Source organism: Amphiura filiformis, unplaced genomic scaffold (genome assembly GCF_039555335.1).
Source record: "Amphiura filiformis unplaced genomic scaffold, Afil_fr2py scaffold_594, whole genome shotgun sequence".
NCBI lineage: Eukaryota > Metazoa > Echinodermata > Ophiuroidea > Amphilepidida > Amphiuridae > Amphiura > Amphiura filiformis.
The window spans coordinates 1,215,838-1,234,096 of record NW_027306058.1 but is presented as its reverse complement, the minus strand read 5'-3'; the positions used below and the strand labels follow the sequence as shown (position 1 = coordinate 1,234,096).

The 18,259-nt window shown below is 37.0% G+C and overlaps 1 protein-coding gene across 1 annotated transcript in view; it reads right to left on the bottom strand.

The window, feature by feature from the left end:
- LOC140145699 (NADPH oxidase 2-like) overlaps nt 1-17,472 on the bottom strand; it is a 56,925-nt gene extending 39,453 nt beyond the window's left edge. The window contains exons 1-4 of the mRNA XM_072167383.1: nt 16,934-17,472; nt 13,630-13,722; nt 11,952-12,071; nt 9,611-9,865 (exon numbers count right to left, since the gene is read on the bottom strand). Of these exons, the coding sequence (XP_072023484.1) occupies nt 9,611-9,865; nt 11,952-12,071; nt 13,630-13,722; nt 16,934-16,981 (516 nt within the window). The 5' untranslated portion in view covers nt 16,982-17,472. The remainder of the gene's footprint in view (nt 1-9,610; nt 9,866-11,951; nt 12,072-13,629; nt 13,723-16,933) is intronic.
- Nucleotides 17,473-18,259: the final 787 nt, after the last annotated feature.

Below are 18,259 nucleotides of genomic sequence, written 5' to 3'. Positions count from 1 at the left end.
TCTTACAGCCAATATCATGACGGACTTCTGAAAACTATTCAATGCGATTTGCTTGTGCGCCAGAAGCGCTGACTGACTAGCGACGCCCGTGTACCGCGTCGCTGTACCGCTGCCGCTGTGACAAGCTCAAGGCTCTGAACTTCTAAAACAACAAACTCGGTCAAAAGGTCAATTTGGACACAACTGCGCACGCTCTATGCCACAGGAATCCTGTTGCAAAATCCGTCACTTTTTTTCCACGTAGTTTTCTCAGTCGTCAATCCAGACGGTTGACGACTGAGGGCAGCAGTCTACTCATCAGCCACCCCAGCAAAATAATGTTAAGACTCATCTTGAACAGACTGAAACCTCTGGTGGAGAACATCATCACTGAAGAACCGGCTTCAGAGCAGGAAGGAGTACAACTGAACAGATATTCAACCTTAGAATACTATGTGAAAAATATCTTCAACACCAGCAGGACCTATACCATGTCTTCAATGACTTTAAGAAGGTGTTTGATAGGGTGTGACATGCTGCAATTTGGGCCACTATGAGAACCTATAACATCAACCCATCACTAGTGCGTACCATAGAACAGCTGTACAGCAATGCTATGAATGCAGTGTTGGCAAATGGAAGCATAGGCAATTGGTTCCGAACAACAGTGGGGGTTAGACAAGGATGCCTGCTAGCACCAATGCTCTTCAACTTATTCCTGGACAGAATCATGGCTGATGGACTTGAGAACCACAAAGTAACAGTCAGCATTGGAGGCAGAGCAGTATCCAATCTTCGCTTCGCTGATGGTATAGATGGCTTAGCTGGCAGTGAGCTAGAATTTAAGTCCCTGATTATAATCTCCAACAAACTTTACAGAGGTAGGGAATGAAAATAAGCGCAAAAAAGACCAAGCTGATGACCAACAATCCAGCAGGAATCAGTGAAGCAGTGGAAATAAGTGAGCAAAGGGTACAGTAACCAACTTCAAATATTATCTTGGTTTGAGGATATCAGATGAAGGCTCAAAACCTGAAGTGCTCTCCAGGATTGCACAAGCAACCAGTGCCATGGCAAAATTAAAGCCATTATGGAATGACAAGAACATCTCACTGGGATCAAAAATCAAACTAATATGTGACACGATCAAGGAAATGAGTCGCTTGTCGCTAATATTGATTTTGAAATATTGGCAAATAAATTGATCAGCGATTGATAAATTGATGTAACTTCGCAAAGGAAAGTTGTATCAACATAGGGGTTTCAGTTTCTGAAAGCTCTAAATGTCCTCTTTAGGAATAAATGTAAAACTCATTTTCGACCAGGGTCGATCATGTGACTCATTCCCCTTGATCATGTCACATATGCATCCTCACCATATCCATCTTCCTGATATGCTTGTGAATCATGGACACTTGACTGCAGACCTGGAAAGGAGCGTACAAGCACTGGAGTTGAGGTGTTTCCGTAAGATCCTCACATCTCATATAAAGTCCATGTGACCAACAAGGAGGTATGGACCTGACCAGGGTGAAGCAAGCTATCGGTCCCTATGATGACCCTACTCAGGCAACGTAAACTATGTGCACAGCCACATCTCTCGCTCCTCTGGGTTAGCAAAGACATTCCTACAGGGTACAGTGAACAGTTCAAGAAAAAGAGGAAGGCAGAAAAAGAGATGGGAAGACAACATAAAAGAATGGACTGGCCTGAACTTTGCCACGTACCTCTCAGAGGGCAGTGGAAGACAAGAACAGATGGATCGAGAGAGATTGTTAAGATGTCATCAGTGGTGCCCCAACGACCAAGCCATTTAAGGGAGCAGTAAATTGTAAGCAGTAAGTTCTACTCTATATATTTACCAAAAACCATGCCTCAAAGTGGCTTAATTAGTAAGTTATTAATTAATTTAATTATGTTGGGTTTTTTTGCAAAACCTTGAAATGCATGTATCACATAATGACGCATTTGCATCGGACATATCCTAAGGCCAAAAAAAAGTTGTTTGTTTGTCCTCCACCGCCCGCTCCTCAGTTTAAGGCCTGACCAATATTTATTTTTTTTCTATTTTTTTTTTCATAAAAATAAGTAATTTTTTTTCAGATTTGGAGTATCTATCTGGACCTAGCTAGAACTAAATACTAAGATCTTTCATGGTTGAAAGTAAAAAAAACCCTAAAAAACATTTTGTGTCTTCAATATGCAAAGTTATAACTTGTGTTCATGTCATAGTCTATTATTTTTAGTGACTTCAAAATGCATTGGATTTGAAATCATTAAAAGACTATGACATGAACACAAATTATAACTTTAACTGCATATTAAAGAAACAAAATGTTGTTTTTTTAAGTCACCATGAATGATTGTAGCATTTAGCTCTAGCTAAGTCCAGGAATACGCCAAAAAAAAAAAAAAAAAATCCGCCCGCCCACACGTCCTCTTTCAAAGCCTGTGGAGGACAAACAAACAATTATTTTTTTTGGCCTAATAGTAATATGGCAGCAGAATAATTGTTGAAGTGTACTGGTACTAAAGTATAGCGCACATCAAATCACCAACATTTAAATGCAAACAATCTCTGTGTGTCTCTTTTGACAAGTATATAATGCAAAATAAATCCTAATTGTCATATTTTGTCATCTTCTTTAAAACTGCAACTTTTCAATATTGAATTATGGGGGGGGAGCAAAGATTTTTTGGCAGGCCAAAAGGGGAGGGCAAGCATTTTTTGGCAGGTCGAAAGGGGTGGCAAGCGATTTTTGGCACAGATATTTGAGCACCGTTTCTATATTACACCCCAAAAAGGTGTAGGAAAACGTTAGGAACACAAATATGCAAAATTTCCTGCTCGCTGCACTCGCATTATATGATAAGACAATTTAAGGTCTTAAATTCTGGTTCCCCAAAATCTTGCATGTGTAAGGGGGGGGCAAAGATTTTTTGGCACATCAAAAGGGGGGGGGGGGGGATTTTTTTGGCAAAAGGAAAAGATTTATTTTGGCACGGCCAAAGAGGGGCAATGGATTTTTGGCAGACCATTTTGAGAATTCACCATCCCGGGGTACACATAATTATTGAACCAACCCTTACTTTGACCGAGATGAAGTAAGTTTACTTCCGCTAGTGATACTTGAAGCCCCAGAAGACCATTGCTTCCAAACTAAATAAAATTGAGACACCATGCATCTAGCTTCATTTTGGATAAAATAAAGAAAATTTACACCAGCCTATCCATCAGTGATAGGTTTATTTTCCACGGTGTGAGTTGGGTTTCAAAATCTAATCTGATGTGATAACAGTGAGTGTTGTTGTCAAATAACAATGAGTGTTGTTGTGAATAACATTGAGTGTTGATGCAATAACAGATCAAGTGTTGTTGTGATAACACCAAGTGCTGTTGTGATAACATATCGAGTGTTGTTATGACAACACCAACCAACAAGGCAGTTCTCAAACCACACGTCTTGCCTGCTTTTGCAACCGCCTGCTTTTGCAATTACTTTCGGTAACGAAAGTAAAACAATATGGCGGTATTAAATGGGTCGTCCGAAGACTAGGGAAGTAAGTGAACACCACACATAGTAAATGTTTCATTTTCAAGTTGACCTCAAATTTTTCAAGTTGACCTCAAATGACCTTTGACCTCAGTGTCACCTTGAACGTGTACACCCACATTACATTGAAGTTCCCTTAGTGCAGCTTGTCTCAAGTTTGGGTGCAAATTGATTTGAACTCTGTAACTGTGACATTTTCAGCCTATTTTACAAGTTCATCTCAAATGACCTTTGACCTCAGTGTATGACCATGAAAGTTCCTATAGTGCAGCTATGGCCTAAATCTGGTTGCAATTGGATTAGAGCTGTTTATATGAGATGGTTGAGACCAGATTTTTAGTCATTTTCAGCCTATTATGCAAGTTGACCTCAAATGATCTTTGACCTCAGTGTGTGACCTTGAAGTCCACCATAACATTAAAGTTCCCATAGGGCAAAAAAAAAAATTGTTTGTTTTTCCTCCACAACTTTGAAAGAGGATGTGCAGGCGGGCAGATTTTTTTTTTTTTTTTTTTTTAGATTTGGCGTATTCCTGGACCTAGCTGGAGCTAAATGCTACAATCATTCATGGTGAATTAAAAAAACCAACATTTTGTTCCTTTAATATGCAGTTAAAGTTATAATTTCATAGCCTTTTAATGATTTATAATTCAATGTATTTTGAAGTCACTAATAATAGACTATATGACATGAACACAAGTTATAACTTTGCATATTGAAGAAACAAAATGTTTTTGGGGGGCTTTTTTTATTGGAAAGATCTTAGTATTTAGCTCTAGCTAGGTCCAGAGATACTCCAAATCTGAAAAAAAAATTGAATTTTACTTATTTTTATAAAAATAAAAAAAAATAGAAAAAAAAATAGAAAAATATAGACACAGATATTAATACATTTCACAACACTGTGTTTCACGCCAAAGCGATCTTCAGGTGAATAAATTAAAAATGAAAAACACGATGAACAAAGGCCTTTCCAAAAACTCCGTAACCTAGCAACGAAAAAATGCGTGCACGCGGTGTCGAAAAACGCACCTGTCGCAAGTATGACGCACAACGGTAAGCGGTGACATAGGTTATGGAGAAAATGAATAGGCCTAAACATACCATATGAGACATTACTTTTTCTTAACACGGCTATGACGACATTTGCTTATCAGCTCACTTCTTTTGTTGAGCGAGATTCTTGGATTACTCATTTTTGAGTTTAAGATTGCCATTTTTTCTTGCGACGGGTGCGTTTTTCGACACCGCGTGCACACATTTTTTCGTTGCTAGGTTACGGAGTTTTTGGAAAGGCCTTTGTTCATCGTGTTTTTCATTTTTAATTTATTCACCTGAAGATCGCTTTGGCGTGAAACACAGTGTTGTGAAATGTATTAATATCTGTGTCTATATTTTTAAAATAGCTCTACCATTTATTGGTATCGAGCACTGTATAGCTGTCTGTGATACTTTTACTTCTGAAAAAAAAATATATATAGGTCAGGCCTTAATCTGAGGAGCGGGCGGTGGAGGACAAACAAACAACTTTTTTGGGGGGCCTAGTGCAGCTATGGCCCTAGTCTGGTTGTAATTTGATTTGAACTGTGACCAGATTGTTAATTTTCAGCCTATTTTACATGTTGACCTCAAATGACCTTTGACCTCTGTATGTAACCTTGTAACTACCAATAGATGTATGTACCGTATTCATTCCAATAAGCGCCCATGCCCCAATAAGCGCCCACCCAGGGTATTTTCAATTTGCTTAAGGCGGGTACCATCAATGTTGAAGTGAGGGATAGACGTCGATACAGTGAAATAGCTGGAGGACTAGATTTCTACATCAGAAAAGTTACTAGAACATTCTCAGGAGTCAGGACCCATTTATAACATACATAAATTTGTCTCTAATAAACGCCCCTAACAAAAAAATTAGGTAAACCAGGTAAAAAATAAGCGCCCACCCAAAATGACTTTGTTAAGCGCCCTGGGCGCTTATTAGAATGAATACCGTACCCATAGTACAGCTATTACCCAAGTTTCATATGGAAAAGTTGAGTGCATTTGCTCAGTGATTGTCATGCACGCCGCTTAACCACAGGAAATCATGGGTGAATTCCCTCTCTGCTGTTCTATCTACCTGCATGCTGCTCATGTATTGATAAAATTTACATGAACACGCCCCGAATTATCATGTTAAAAGGATCTTTATCAATAAAAATCTCACTTCAAACATTTCTGATGATGAGAACAGGGTGTCTTTTTAACTTTAAAACTTATTATTTCGCTCAAAATTCTGTGCCGTCAGTGGAAAATGTGCTAATTTTTCACTTTTTACGGGGGCTACTGGCGTTAAATGTAACAGCCAATTAAGGTGATGGGACTTTTTTTTTAAAACACGGCTGGTTTTTGACCTACTTGAGCTAAGGATTCTTGTGATATAAAACTTGTTTTGATTGGATAAGGGGAACAGGGTGACATTTTGTCCTAAAATAGGTCGACAAATCAGTCGATAGCTACTATCGAGCATGGCGAACCCGGATGTCTATTGAACGGGGTCATGGATCATCAATAAACTCCCTATGCTTGACGTGCGACATGCATGAATGCATGATGATAGATCATTATTGTGCATGTTCATAGCACAGCTGACTGGTCAAATCTTTTCTGCACGAAAGTGGGCCTAACTTTTCCATATGAGTTGTAATAGGATTTGAGTATTTAATCACAGCTTAAACCAAAACTTAAACCAAATTTGCCACATACATACATACACCCCTACATACACCCACATACACCCCTACACACCTACCACCCCACCCCCCCATCCATACAGCGGGAAAGTGATTACATTGCCTCCTATCTTATCAGGCGAGACAACAACCTATGGCTTATCAGCCTCCAAAACACACTAAATCATGATATCCCCTCAAACTAATGTACACCCAAACAAACTATGGCTTGCCACCCTCCACAACACACTGAATACATCCCCTCAAACTACTGTACACTCAAACTATGGCTTACCACCCTCCACAACACACTAAATACATCACCTCAAACTACTGTACACTCAAACTATGACTTACCACCCTCCACAACACACTAAATATATCCCCTCAAACTAATGTACACCCATACACACTATGGCTTACCACTCTCCACAACACACTAAATATATCCTGTCAAACTAATGTACACCCATACCCTCCACAACACACTATCCCCTCCAACTACTGTACACCCATAGTCCCATACAAACTATGCAGGGTCAGAAATGTGTTTCACAGTGCGAGAATCAATCGTGATTCTTGCAGAATAAATTTGCGGGAATCATTTGATTCTGGCAAATCAACTACTGTGTAAACTACAAAAGTTTGCGAGAATCAACTTCAATTCACGCAAATCTGTTTGCGAGAATCTTTGCGAGAATCGATTCACAGATTCATGCCGAAATTCTGACCCTGACTATGGCTTACCTACCTCCACAACACACTTATTACATCCTCTCAATCTTATGTACACCCATACAAACTATGGCTTACAGGCTTACCACTCTCCAACAAAATAAGGGGGTATCTCCATATCAAACTAAATACATGCCAGTTTGCTTGAGTTTTTTTTTCACTTTCTACAGCTCAATCACAGCATACTGCAGTTACTGTCCGTTTTCCTATACACAATACACAGTGCTCTTACCATTGACGCGTGACCTCTACAAATAGCGTATGTTAGAAGTATGGAGATTTGCCTAGTTAACGTCGCTGTGTGAAAAATAACCGCCAATATTAAAAGTATTCTTCTAAAATTCTAGAAAATATAGTTTTGTAACATGTCCTAAATTTTTAGCTAATTTAGATGTTTGGAAATATTCGTACTTTGGTGTTATAGTGTATGTTATAGGTAATAGTACATTGCCTAGTTAACTTCGCTGTGTGAAAAATAACCAGCCAATATTAAAAGTACTCTTCTAAAATTCTAGAAAATATAGTTTTGTAACATGTCTTAAATTTTTAGCTAATTTAGATGTTTGAAAATATTCGTACTTTGGTGTTTTAGGAAGGATATGTAAACGACAGATAACACCAAAAAATATGAAGAAATTATTTCCAAACCGTGTTAAGGGCTGGGGTATGAACGTTTGGACAGTATTTATTTTGGGACATTAGAGCACATCAGACATATCGAATTGCATTTTGAATACTGAAGAATGTCATTCTGATATCAAATAATTTTGATTTTTTGAAATTCGCAATTTAATACACATTTTATGGCAAATCATTAAAATGAAAATGAAAAATCATTTTGAATACTGAAGAATGGCATTCTGATATCAAATAATTTTGATTTTTTGAAATTCGCAATTTAATACACATTTTATGGCAAATCATTAAAAATTGATATTTTTGATATTTAACAGTACTTGAAGTAAACTTTATAAATCTGATGATTGATACTTAAAGTGTATGTAGGTGGAATTTTACGATCAATTGAAAATTTTGACCTTTTCAGTATTGAAGATATGGATTTTTTTCCCAAAACACCAAAAAATTAGGTCTTTTGGGAAAAAATCCATATCTTCAATATGAAAGGTCAAAATTTTCAATTGACCGTCGGCTTTTCCTCCCTGCTATATACACTTTAAGAATATATCATTAGATTTATATAATTTACTTTAGGACTGTTATATATCAAAATTTGAAAAATATCAAATTTTATAATTTGTCATAAAATTTATTATATTGTGATTTTCAAAAATGAAAATTATTTGATATCAGAAAGACATGCTTCAGATTCAGAATGCATCGATAGGTCTGAGGTGCTCTCATGTCCCACAAAAATACTGTCGAAATGCAATAAACGCTCATTTTAGATCCCTTAAGTCTGCAAACCACCATGCTTCTCATTTTCAAGAATGCTAGTTAACAATAAGCAGAGCATTGTCTCATTTCGTAAACAAAAGCTCGCACAGAATTGTTCTCTAGCATTCGCTTTATAATCGTTCACCCAACTGTTACTATAATACCAGCTCATTGCTCCATTGTACATGTAAAGCAGAAACATATGTTGTGTGTATTTAACCAGAGAAGATATGATTTAATCAGTTGAGCTGTTTTCAATGAGTGTTATCTTGTTGGTTTAATAGCTTTTAATGGAGTTTAAGTCCTGCAAAGGTCGTGGTGAATTCTACTGTAGACTGTATCATGGTCCTTTAACTCTCTCCATGCAGATGATGACTGCAGACGACAATTTTTTTAAAAATTCAAATAGTTCAGAATTGTACATTCTCATGACCATATTTGGAATCAGCATGAAAAATGCATTAAAATTAATACAAACAAGCCTAATGTTGGTTCAGTTCCTGAGATAGGGGACCATTCATAAACACTTGTTAAGGGGGCCTGATGCAAAAACGGGGCCCTGAAAAATTTTGACCCTCCTAAGGGGGGCCCTGAAAAAAAGACAAAAGACCACATATTTTCCTGAGTTTATATGCTTTTCTATGAGGTTGACCCATAATTTTCATGTCAAAAAGGGGGCCCTAAAATTTTTGTGGTCTGTAAAGGAGGGGGGGGGGGGCAAAAATGTTTGAGATGAATTGTTTTTGCTTCAGGCCCCCTAACAAGTGTTTGTGAACAGTCCCTAGCTCTTGATATTTTGCGAAAATATCTAAAAACTTGGAATTTTTATGTTGAAGCCCATGACTAGTACGCAGAGCATTAATTTGAACTAACTGGTAATAAAATACAAACATTAATATTGTTTTCTTTTGGGGGGAAAAGGAGCATGTTTTCTAGCAATTGCAGTCACTTAATTTAAAGACTTGGTTTAAGTCTAAGCATCCAGAAACTTCAATGATGGGTGATGTGCAGCTGAACCCATTTTTTAAACACAATTCATTGTCAAGGATACATAATATACTCGGTCCAGTGATCCAAAGGTAGTGACGGCACCACTGGGAGGCGAGGGGGGTTTGCATTGGGGCGATATTCCTCAGTTCCAAAGCACAATGTTTAGATATTTCACAATGCCCTCAAAACAACTGATGCGCAGTCATTACTTCTATAAACAAATCAATCAATAGATCAACTTACAGCTTCGCTTGCTTGGATTGGATTGATCCAGTTTTGAGATGGATATGTGAAGTTCTCATCTCTCAGTACATCCGCCAAAGCAGCATTGTTACCATAGCGATCCTGGTTGACGTTTCTATAGTGATCAAAGAGAATTCTGAAGTTGAAGAAATGAGCGATGGTGTGTGTTATTGATAACACACAGATAAAGTAAGCCAGGAATTTGTGGAAGCTCAAGCTACTGTCAAGTTGTCGTCGAACACTTCTCCGACAGAGCTGAAAAAAAAAATAGTTGGACAAAAACGGTAAGCTGGGAAGTTTAGATGGTCATGTTATCGGACACCCAGCAAACACAAAAACTTTCACAGAAAACGTTTACAATGTAAATGTCAGATTATATAAAGGGTACATTAAAGGGTGGTGCAATAATTTTATATGTACCCTGTGTGGTGAATTCTCAAAATGGTCTGCCAAAAATCGCTTGCCTGGCCCCTCCCCCTTTGAATTGGTTGTGCTAAAAAATCTTTGCACCCCTTTCAATGTAGCAAAAAACCTTTGCCCCCTTTTGACGTGCCAAAAAAAACTTTGTAACCCCCCCTTTACACAAGCAAGATTTTTGGGAACCCAAATTTAAAACCTTAAATTGTCAGCGAGTAGGAACTTTTGCATATTTGAACATGTTCCTGATGTTTTGCTAAACCTTTTTAGGGCATATAGAAATGGTGCCCAAAACATCTGTGCCAAAAATTGCTTTGCCTCCCCCCCTTCGACCTGCCAAAATTCGATGGTCCCCCTTTTAACCTTCAAAAAATGATTGCCTGCTCCCCTTTTGGCTAACCAGAAAATCTTTGCCCCCCTATAATTCACAACCCCAGGGGTATACACAATTATTACACCACCCCTAAAGGGTATATTTAAGCCAGAATCATGGGTCAAATAGTCAAAGAGTCACCCAACTTTTCACTTAAACCTAGTACAGGAACCTACAAGTTGACTTTTTAAAATTTGGGGTAAAAAAATGATCAAATTGAGAAATAATTCTAGGTATGACTTCTTGTACTGTACTACTCTTAACCATTAGTTTTTACAGACCAGGGTCCTACTGGAAGTCACAGCAACTATTTAGTTGCCCCGTTGTTTTCTTCAGTTTTCTTAAGCATCTATTCACCCTTTGCACAGATCTGCCATCCTGCTACCAAAACGAGATTATCCCTGCGAACAGATGCACAAAAAGTGCATTTTGATTTCTTGTGTTTTTCTAGTAAACACGCCAGCCAGATGGATTTTGCAAAGCGTGTGCGATAATATAATAAAGCACGCATTTGACAGGCATGTGCACACACAACACGCACTTAGCAGGTAGAACCTTGTTTTCAGATGAACGTGCAAATTAAGGGTCAATGCGACAGGAAATGGTCAAAAGTTGTGGGGGAAAATCTTCACCTAATTGGGCTACCAAATTGCGAGTTGGCAACCCTGGTATAGACCACTTGACATCATTGTTTATCAACAAATGCGAGGGACTGGTCTATCAATATGCTTGAATGAACCGCTACACTGTTCAATGGCTTTCTTGCCCTATATGAAATGTGGTGGGCGATTTAAAATGCACATGCCCTGAGCATACTACGATGCCTACGAACACTGCAGGGAACAATGGAAATTGCCATAATTGAGCGCATACTGCCGGGCAATGACATCACATGTCAAGTGGTCTATATTGGCTGGGTACCAATGACCCAAAATATGGGGATAACCAACAGCAGCACTTCCTTTGAAGCGATCTCTGGTTTGCTCCTAAACAATTGAAGGAATAACCCTTGGCTTTAGTACTGCTATGAACTAAATTCCTGCTAGGCTTACTCTCATACACATTTAACAAATAATCAATGGAAGCTGTAAGGCATCAGACATGCACATATGATCGAGCTAAAGAATTATAAATTGCAGAGTTAACAAACTTCATTTAAATAAAGTAAGATTTGTGAAACTCTTTGCCACGGTGAAAATATGCATTATTGCAATTAATTTCTAGGTATATTGCCAATTGTTCTATAGATTTTTAATTTCATATAAACAATTGCCGATACTCCATACTGCAAAAGAGGCCTAAAACTGCCTATCCAACAGGTGTGGGCAAAACAGAGATCAGACACAATCAATATTTGTATAACAGGGTTGGACCATTAGCGCCAATCCAGCTTCTAATGTGAGGGACAATCAGCCTGGCTTGTCAAAAAGTGGCTGAAAAGAACAAGAAATGGGTCATTTTGCCAAAAGGTGGGGGGACATGCCCCCCCCCCCAGATTGGCGCCCATGAGTGGGACATCCCTGTATTTTGGGTCTTTGGTATGCTACTTACCTGGTTTGTTTTGCAAGAACCGCGGAAAAATGAGATGAGATTACGACATACTGGCAGCAAGATCAGCATACTGTTTAGATTTAGAGTTGCTCCACATGCTTTAGCAATGGGCAAACCAGGCTGAAACATTGGAAGAAAATTAAAAAAGAAACAATTGGCCCTCATGAATATGCAAGAATTCAAAGCATACAATGCACGGGACTTTGTTGATAAATAGTCTGTAGAAGTCTGTGACATTCATTTTAAGAAAATCTTGCCAGCAACCCCTTCTTTTTTCCTCAAGATCAATATATTTGTCACTGATCTACATACACCCCTCCCCATTTTCTGTTTCAGTATACCGTAGCCACAAGTATTTCAAGTGTTACTAGAGGTGTATCCAGGGTCCAGGGTCCTACCAACTAGAGGCCCAGTGGGACAGCTTGGGTGGGGGTGTAAGTGCCCTGGGCGCTGTCTTAATTACTCCCCATTCCAGAAAAATACAGCACTAATTTTTTTATTTTTTGAGATTAAAAAATATTATCCTGTTTTGCCAAATGAAACATATGTAGCTAAATCCTAATCATTTAGTTAGTTCTAATTGGCAATAAAAGTTAAATTTCAATATTTGGCCAAATTTATGAATTAAGGGCCAAAAATGTGTATTTTTAGGGTGTTTTTCACATGCTGTGATAATCAAGTCTAGACTTGTAAAAAGTCTAATTTCAATTTACGCATTCTAATTTTTGGAAAAGCCATGTTTCATTCTCATAACCAATCATAAAAAAGTGAAAAATAGAGCAAAATGTTGGAATATACTGAAGAGTTTGAATGCTTAGACTTGGATTTTTTCCCCAAAACACCAAAACAAATTAGGTCTTTTGGGGGGACAAGTGTATATCTTCAATTAATAGAGATCAAAATTCGGCTTTTCCTCCCAGCTACATACACAAGTTCATATCATTAGATTTATAAAGTTTACTTTGAGGACTGTTAAATATCAAAAATTTTAAAAATATCAAATTTTAATAATTTGTCTTAAACTTTGTATTATATCGCAAATTTCAAACAAAAATTAAAATTATTTGATTCAGAAGGACATTTCTTGTATTCAGAATGCAATTCAATATTTCTGGTGTACTCTCAGCTCCCACAAACAATACTGTGCAAACGTTAATATCCGGTTCCTTAACTGTACTACAAATTTTAAATGGCAAAACACAGCTATAATGAAGACAGAGATAAAAAGAATTTATCGCGTCTGTCATCATCTGCCAATCAAACTCGAGCATGGTTTGTTTACAAGTGTTGTGATGATGACTTGCTGAATGCAGCGGTATAAGCGGGCGCCCTATTGTTAATTTTGCACCTTCAAACTTACATACCATCTCAAAAGTTAGGTCTTTATAGTAGTAAACTTTCTTTTGCGAAGGTACCATGTCAACAATGCCTAGAAAAGTTGCTTTTTGCCTTATAAAAGTACGTAATTTTTCGCCATTTTCTGCTATTCATTTTCTCCAATCGGCACCAGATAAATCGGCCTTCCTTTTACGCACTATTTAACCTGTGTAAACCAATCAAGTATCGTAATTGACAGCGACATCAGACGCGATAAATTCTTTTTATCTCTGCCTTTCATTATATTACAACTTCCTTGTAGTCACATACCAAAAAATAATTTATCTGTGATTGAACTTACCCCTATCAGAAACCTGATATAGTAGTATGTATCACTTTCATATGTCAGGTAAACGACAGTAAAATAACCAACATTAGCAGCAAACCACAGCAACTGTGAAGTAAAAGAAATCAAAATGTGACTACATGTCATAAAAACAAATATATTAGGCTAAAAAAATGCTATGTCTCAAAGCCGCCTCGCGCGTTCATTTTTCTTAGTATGTCCATGTCAGCTGAAATAGGAAATTCATTTTTTATTTATTTTTTTATTTTGTTTAAATTTTTTTGGGGGGGGCTTAAAATCATGAAATTCTGAGACATATTCAGTTGAAGAAAATGACCTGTTACTGACATTGTTCAGGTGTAAACAATTGATATTTCTACTTCAAATGTGTAAATTTACCACAATTTTATGCTGTGTACTTTTGAACACTCGAAAATTACATCTTATTCAAAATCAAGTTTTGAAATAATTATAAAAAAAAATCTTTAAAAAAAACCCATTCCGTATTCGTTATTGAAACTGCCATGGGCTTTGAGACAAAGCATTATTATTTTTAGCCTTACCCAAAGACTACCAAATCAAAATTACACCATGTAATCCTCACTATAGTTTGATCAGCTCGTAATCGGCGGGAATTGCTAGGATTTACCACTATGCAATATTAAGAGTGATATAGTTCACCTATCTGGTCTATATTGTGCAAGTTAATGAAAGTAAACAAAGTATAGGACTTGAATTGATAATTGGTGATCGATGCATCTGGTGAGATGTCACAAGAAAATTATTGAAATAAAATACATTGATATTAAGGCAGCTGTGTACTCTAGACATTGTTTCTTTCGCAAAATTGAGTTTTTTTGATATGTTTGTACTTTGTTATGTTTTTTAAAAATACAATGAATGAAAATCCAGATTTGTAAACTCCAACTGCAATATTTTAAGGATTTTATTTCACTATTCCACTTGTGTTTGAAATTGAAAAGGAAAGAAAATCTTTGTTGTACCAGCAGGTTATACGCGCGCAACAACGCATCACGTTGAGTATCGCGCAATTTGTTAATGCACAAATACGCTATGCATACGCGACGCTTATCTGCATGCGCGGCGCATCTTATGGAAACACCAAGGAAGCACAAAAACCTAGTGGTCAAATGGCTCCGTTTTAGCTGATAAAATGTGGGTTTTTACAAGTTAATTTCCCCCGATTTAAATATCAAGTTATGAATGGATTTCGCACAAACTTCTCAAGAGGCCGTGGATTTACGCGATGTTTATGTAATGTAAGGTAGAAAAACACAAACTGCAGCATTCTCCTGCGAGATTCGATGAAAGTGCAAAATTTGACCACTTAAACTTCAACGGCCATTATTTCAATGTTCATTTTTTCGGTAAAATGACGATTTAGGTACACGATAACTCAATAAATACAGCATCTATAGGTAAGCAAATATGATCATCGTAAAAAGCATGATCGACTCAAGAAACGGTTTTCTCATTTTTTTATATTTTGGTCTATTTCCGATTTTAGGCATCATTTTGTGCAAATAGGCGTTTGTGAATTTTAAAAGGTTCAATTTGATGCCTTATATGGTCAATATCTCAAAAAATAAGGCCAATATCAAAAAAATAAAAATAAAACGTTTTTGAAATGGAGCCTCAAGATTGAGCTAAAAACAAAATAAAATATTTCGGAAAGAGTATCTTTTTATTATGATGTACCTTACAAAAATTGCCAAAAACTCCCTTTTTTGTGATTTTCTTCATAATTGTTGTTTTTACCCCAAATCTGTATTTATATTAAGATTTATTGATGTCTTGCCTTCATAAAAATGTATACTTTTATATGTTTTGTGCGAATAATTACAAAGTTATTGCACTTTTACTACATGCATGTCTGAGAGTACACAGCCTCCTTAATCCGCGACGTGATAAGGCCCGCCGATTACGAGCTGATCAAACTATATGTTAAATCTGCAATTTGTTATTCAGGTAATAGGTAATTATGACAGTCATTTTAAAAACTTTTGTTGTTAAAATTTAAATTTAGGCCTACAATGTATGTTTGTTGACACTTGTTATTTGTATATTGCTGGAAAAAAAAGTAGATAAATAAATGGAAAATATTGAGGTACTTTTTAATAAGTGAACAAATGTGAATTGAGCTTTTGCCATATGACCTGACACTTCAATTTTTTTGGCAATACACCACTCACTAGGATCCACAACATGCTCATCTATCAGGGCACAGTTCTTTAACCCCAATACATTTGTACATTCATTGCATGACCTTTGAAAATTTGAGTACAACAACTCATACTCTGTAACTTGAAGTCAAATTTTGCACTATAATTGTTAAATTGAGGTTATTGAACTATGTCATTGGGATGAGGCCATTGTGGTCTATAGTGACTGAACTTGTGTTGCCAATGGCACAAGTGTACATACAAAGGATTTGTCTATGATTTGACAGATACGATAGAGTAACTTCAGTAAGGTATTAGCAATGCGACATGCCTACAATACAAAAGAGTTAGCATTGATCATCCACACTGCTTTGTTGGTTTTGCAAGTAATAATTCTGGCATTGAAATTGTGTACAATTACTAACAGGCATTTATATTTTAACTTTCAACTTCAATGATTTCAGTCCAAAATTATTTCACATACAGTCAATGTGTCCTGTTCCATTAATGGAAAAAACAATCACACACCCCCATGTACCGTGTATCGATTGGGGACACTTGCCTAAAACAACCAAAATGGGACACACAATTCTAGACTAAACCCCACCAATTAGGGACATTGGTGTGTCAATTGGGGACATTTGAGTGTCAACTGGGGACCTTTGTGTGCGAAAAACACACAAAACTTGTGCAAAACCTACAAAGGTGTACCATCCTACACCCCCTGATAACAGAGGATATTTGAATTAATGTCATTTTTGGCACTCTAAACCACATGGGGTGCAGAGGGACAAAATCCTCGGTCATCAGATGTCCCCATTTGGTGGGTTTTAGACTACAAAATGTCCCCATTTGTCGGTGTTTACAGGCCTACCCGCACACAACACACAGAAAATACAAAAAACTTAAAACTTACCCATGCACCCCATCCCACCAAAACATACCATCAAACACACAAAAGTCCATGCAAAAAAAAACCCAATCACATCACACCTTGCACAGGCACCCGTCCACTACATGGAATAAACAAATACTCCAATCCACCCCTCCTCAACATCAACACACACACCCTCCCTTATCATAGTATGAACATAATAGTTATGCAGATTTGAATCAAGAAAAGTGGTGCAACTTACCAAAAAGAGGTACGTCAAGCCGTTGTTAATAAAACTATCACCCATCATAATGCAAATAAGGTTCCATAAACAATCTTCACAAAAAAGACAAAGTATAGACTACAAGTCTCTGAGAACAGTGACAAAGAAATCTATGATCTTTGTAAATTTTCTCCAACAGCACACCACTTTATAGAATATATATGCATGTAATTCCTCACATACACAGAAGAATGTGTGCCCAGTTCTAAAAAAAAAACTGCTGAAAAAAAACCAGACTCCTTAAGAATGCTTAACTTTTAGTTCTTTATCGCAGCAAACAAAATACCAGTTGTTGAATCAGACGCGTCCTCCAGTATAGTTGCAAAAACAACCCACAACAAATACTTTGATATAAAAGGTAAAGTCCTGTTGAGTATTCCACATGGATGGTTCACAATGACTCCAATGCCAATCTCATTTGCCCCTTCCAGCAATACAGGAACCAAATTGGCCACTAAGTTAAAAATGACAAGTTTTCTCATCCATTCAAAGTGTCATACTTAACCGGATCTTAATTGAACAATTATGACACCAATCTCCTTTATTTATATATATCATTCAAGTGTGTCCTAGACCTAGGAAAGGTAGATTTATTTACGCTCTGTTAATCTGCTCATGAATTCCACGCTTAAAGGCCCATTCAGTGATTTGCTCATCCGGACGATCGTAAAAATCATCAAAATTCAGATTTTGGTACCTTTGTAATTGGCATAGATGTGCTAACATAGCCTGCTAGTGGTTCGGTCGAAAAGCCGTGTATTTTAGACAAAATAAAGCATTTGCATGATTCTGGACTTTTGATACTGACAGTACAAAAGTCCGACTTGAGATCGAAAAGAAGCTCACTCTCCACGCACTAACACGCTGCTATGTATTGTTTCTACTACTTATTACATCAGTAGCTACTATTTTAAACAAAATACACAATTTTAACTGTTTTTCATATTTGAATTGACCGTTAGTTTGCCTCGGTGACCTTTAATTGCTTATTTTGTTTTCTACTACAAAAATTAAGCGTCTGTTTTAAATCAATTTAGACTCTACTTCCCCGTGTTAGAAACACTGGACTAGAAGTTTTTCCAGTCGATTGGTGGCGCACTGTACGAAAATCTCGATTTTCTCGAGTCGATCTGAGTTGAAGTAGAAAACCTTTCTAAAACTTCTGTTTTTTGACTAATTTGTCGATGTATTCAGGGGAAAAGTGGTTTAATGAAATTCTGTAGACTTATTCTTTATTTCTAAGCAACTCTGACAAATTTCCATTTTTTTTTAATGTTCCTGTGAAATCACTGAAAGGGCCTTTAA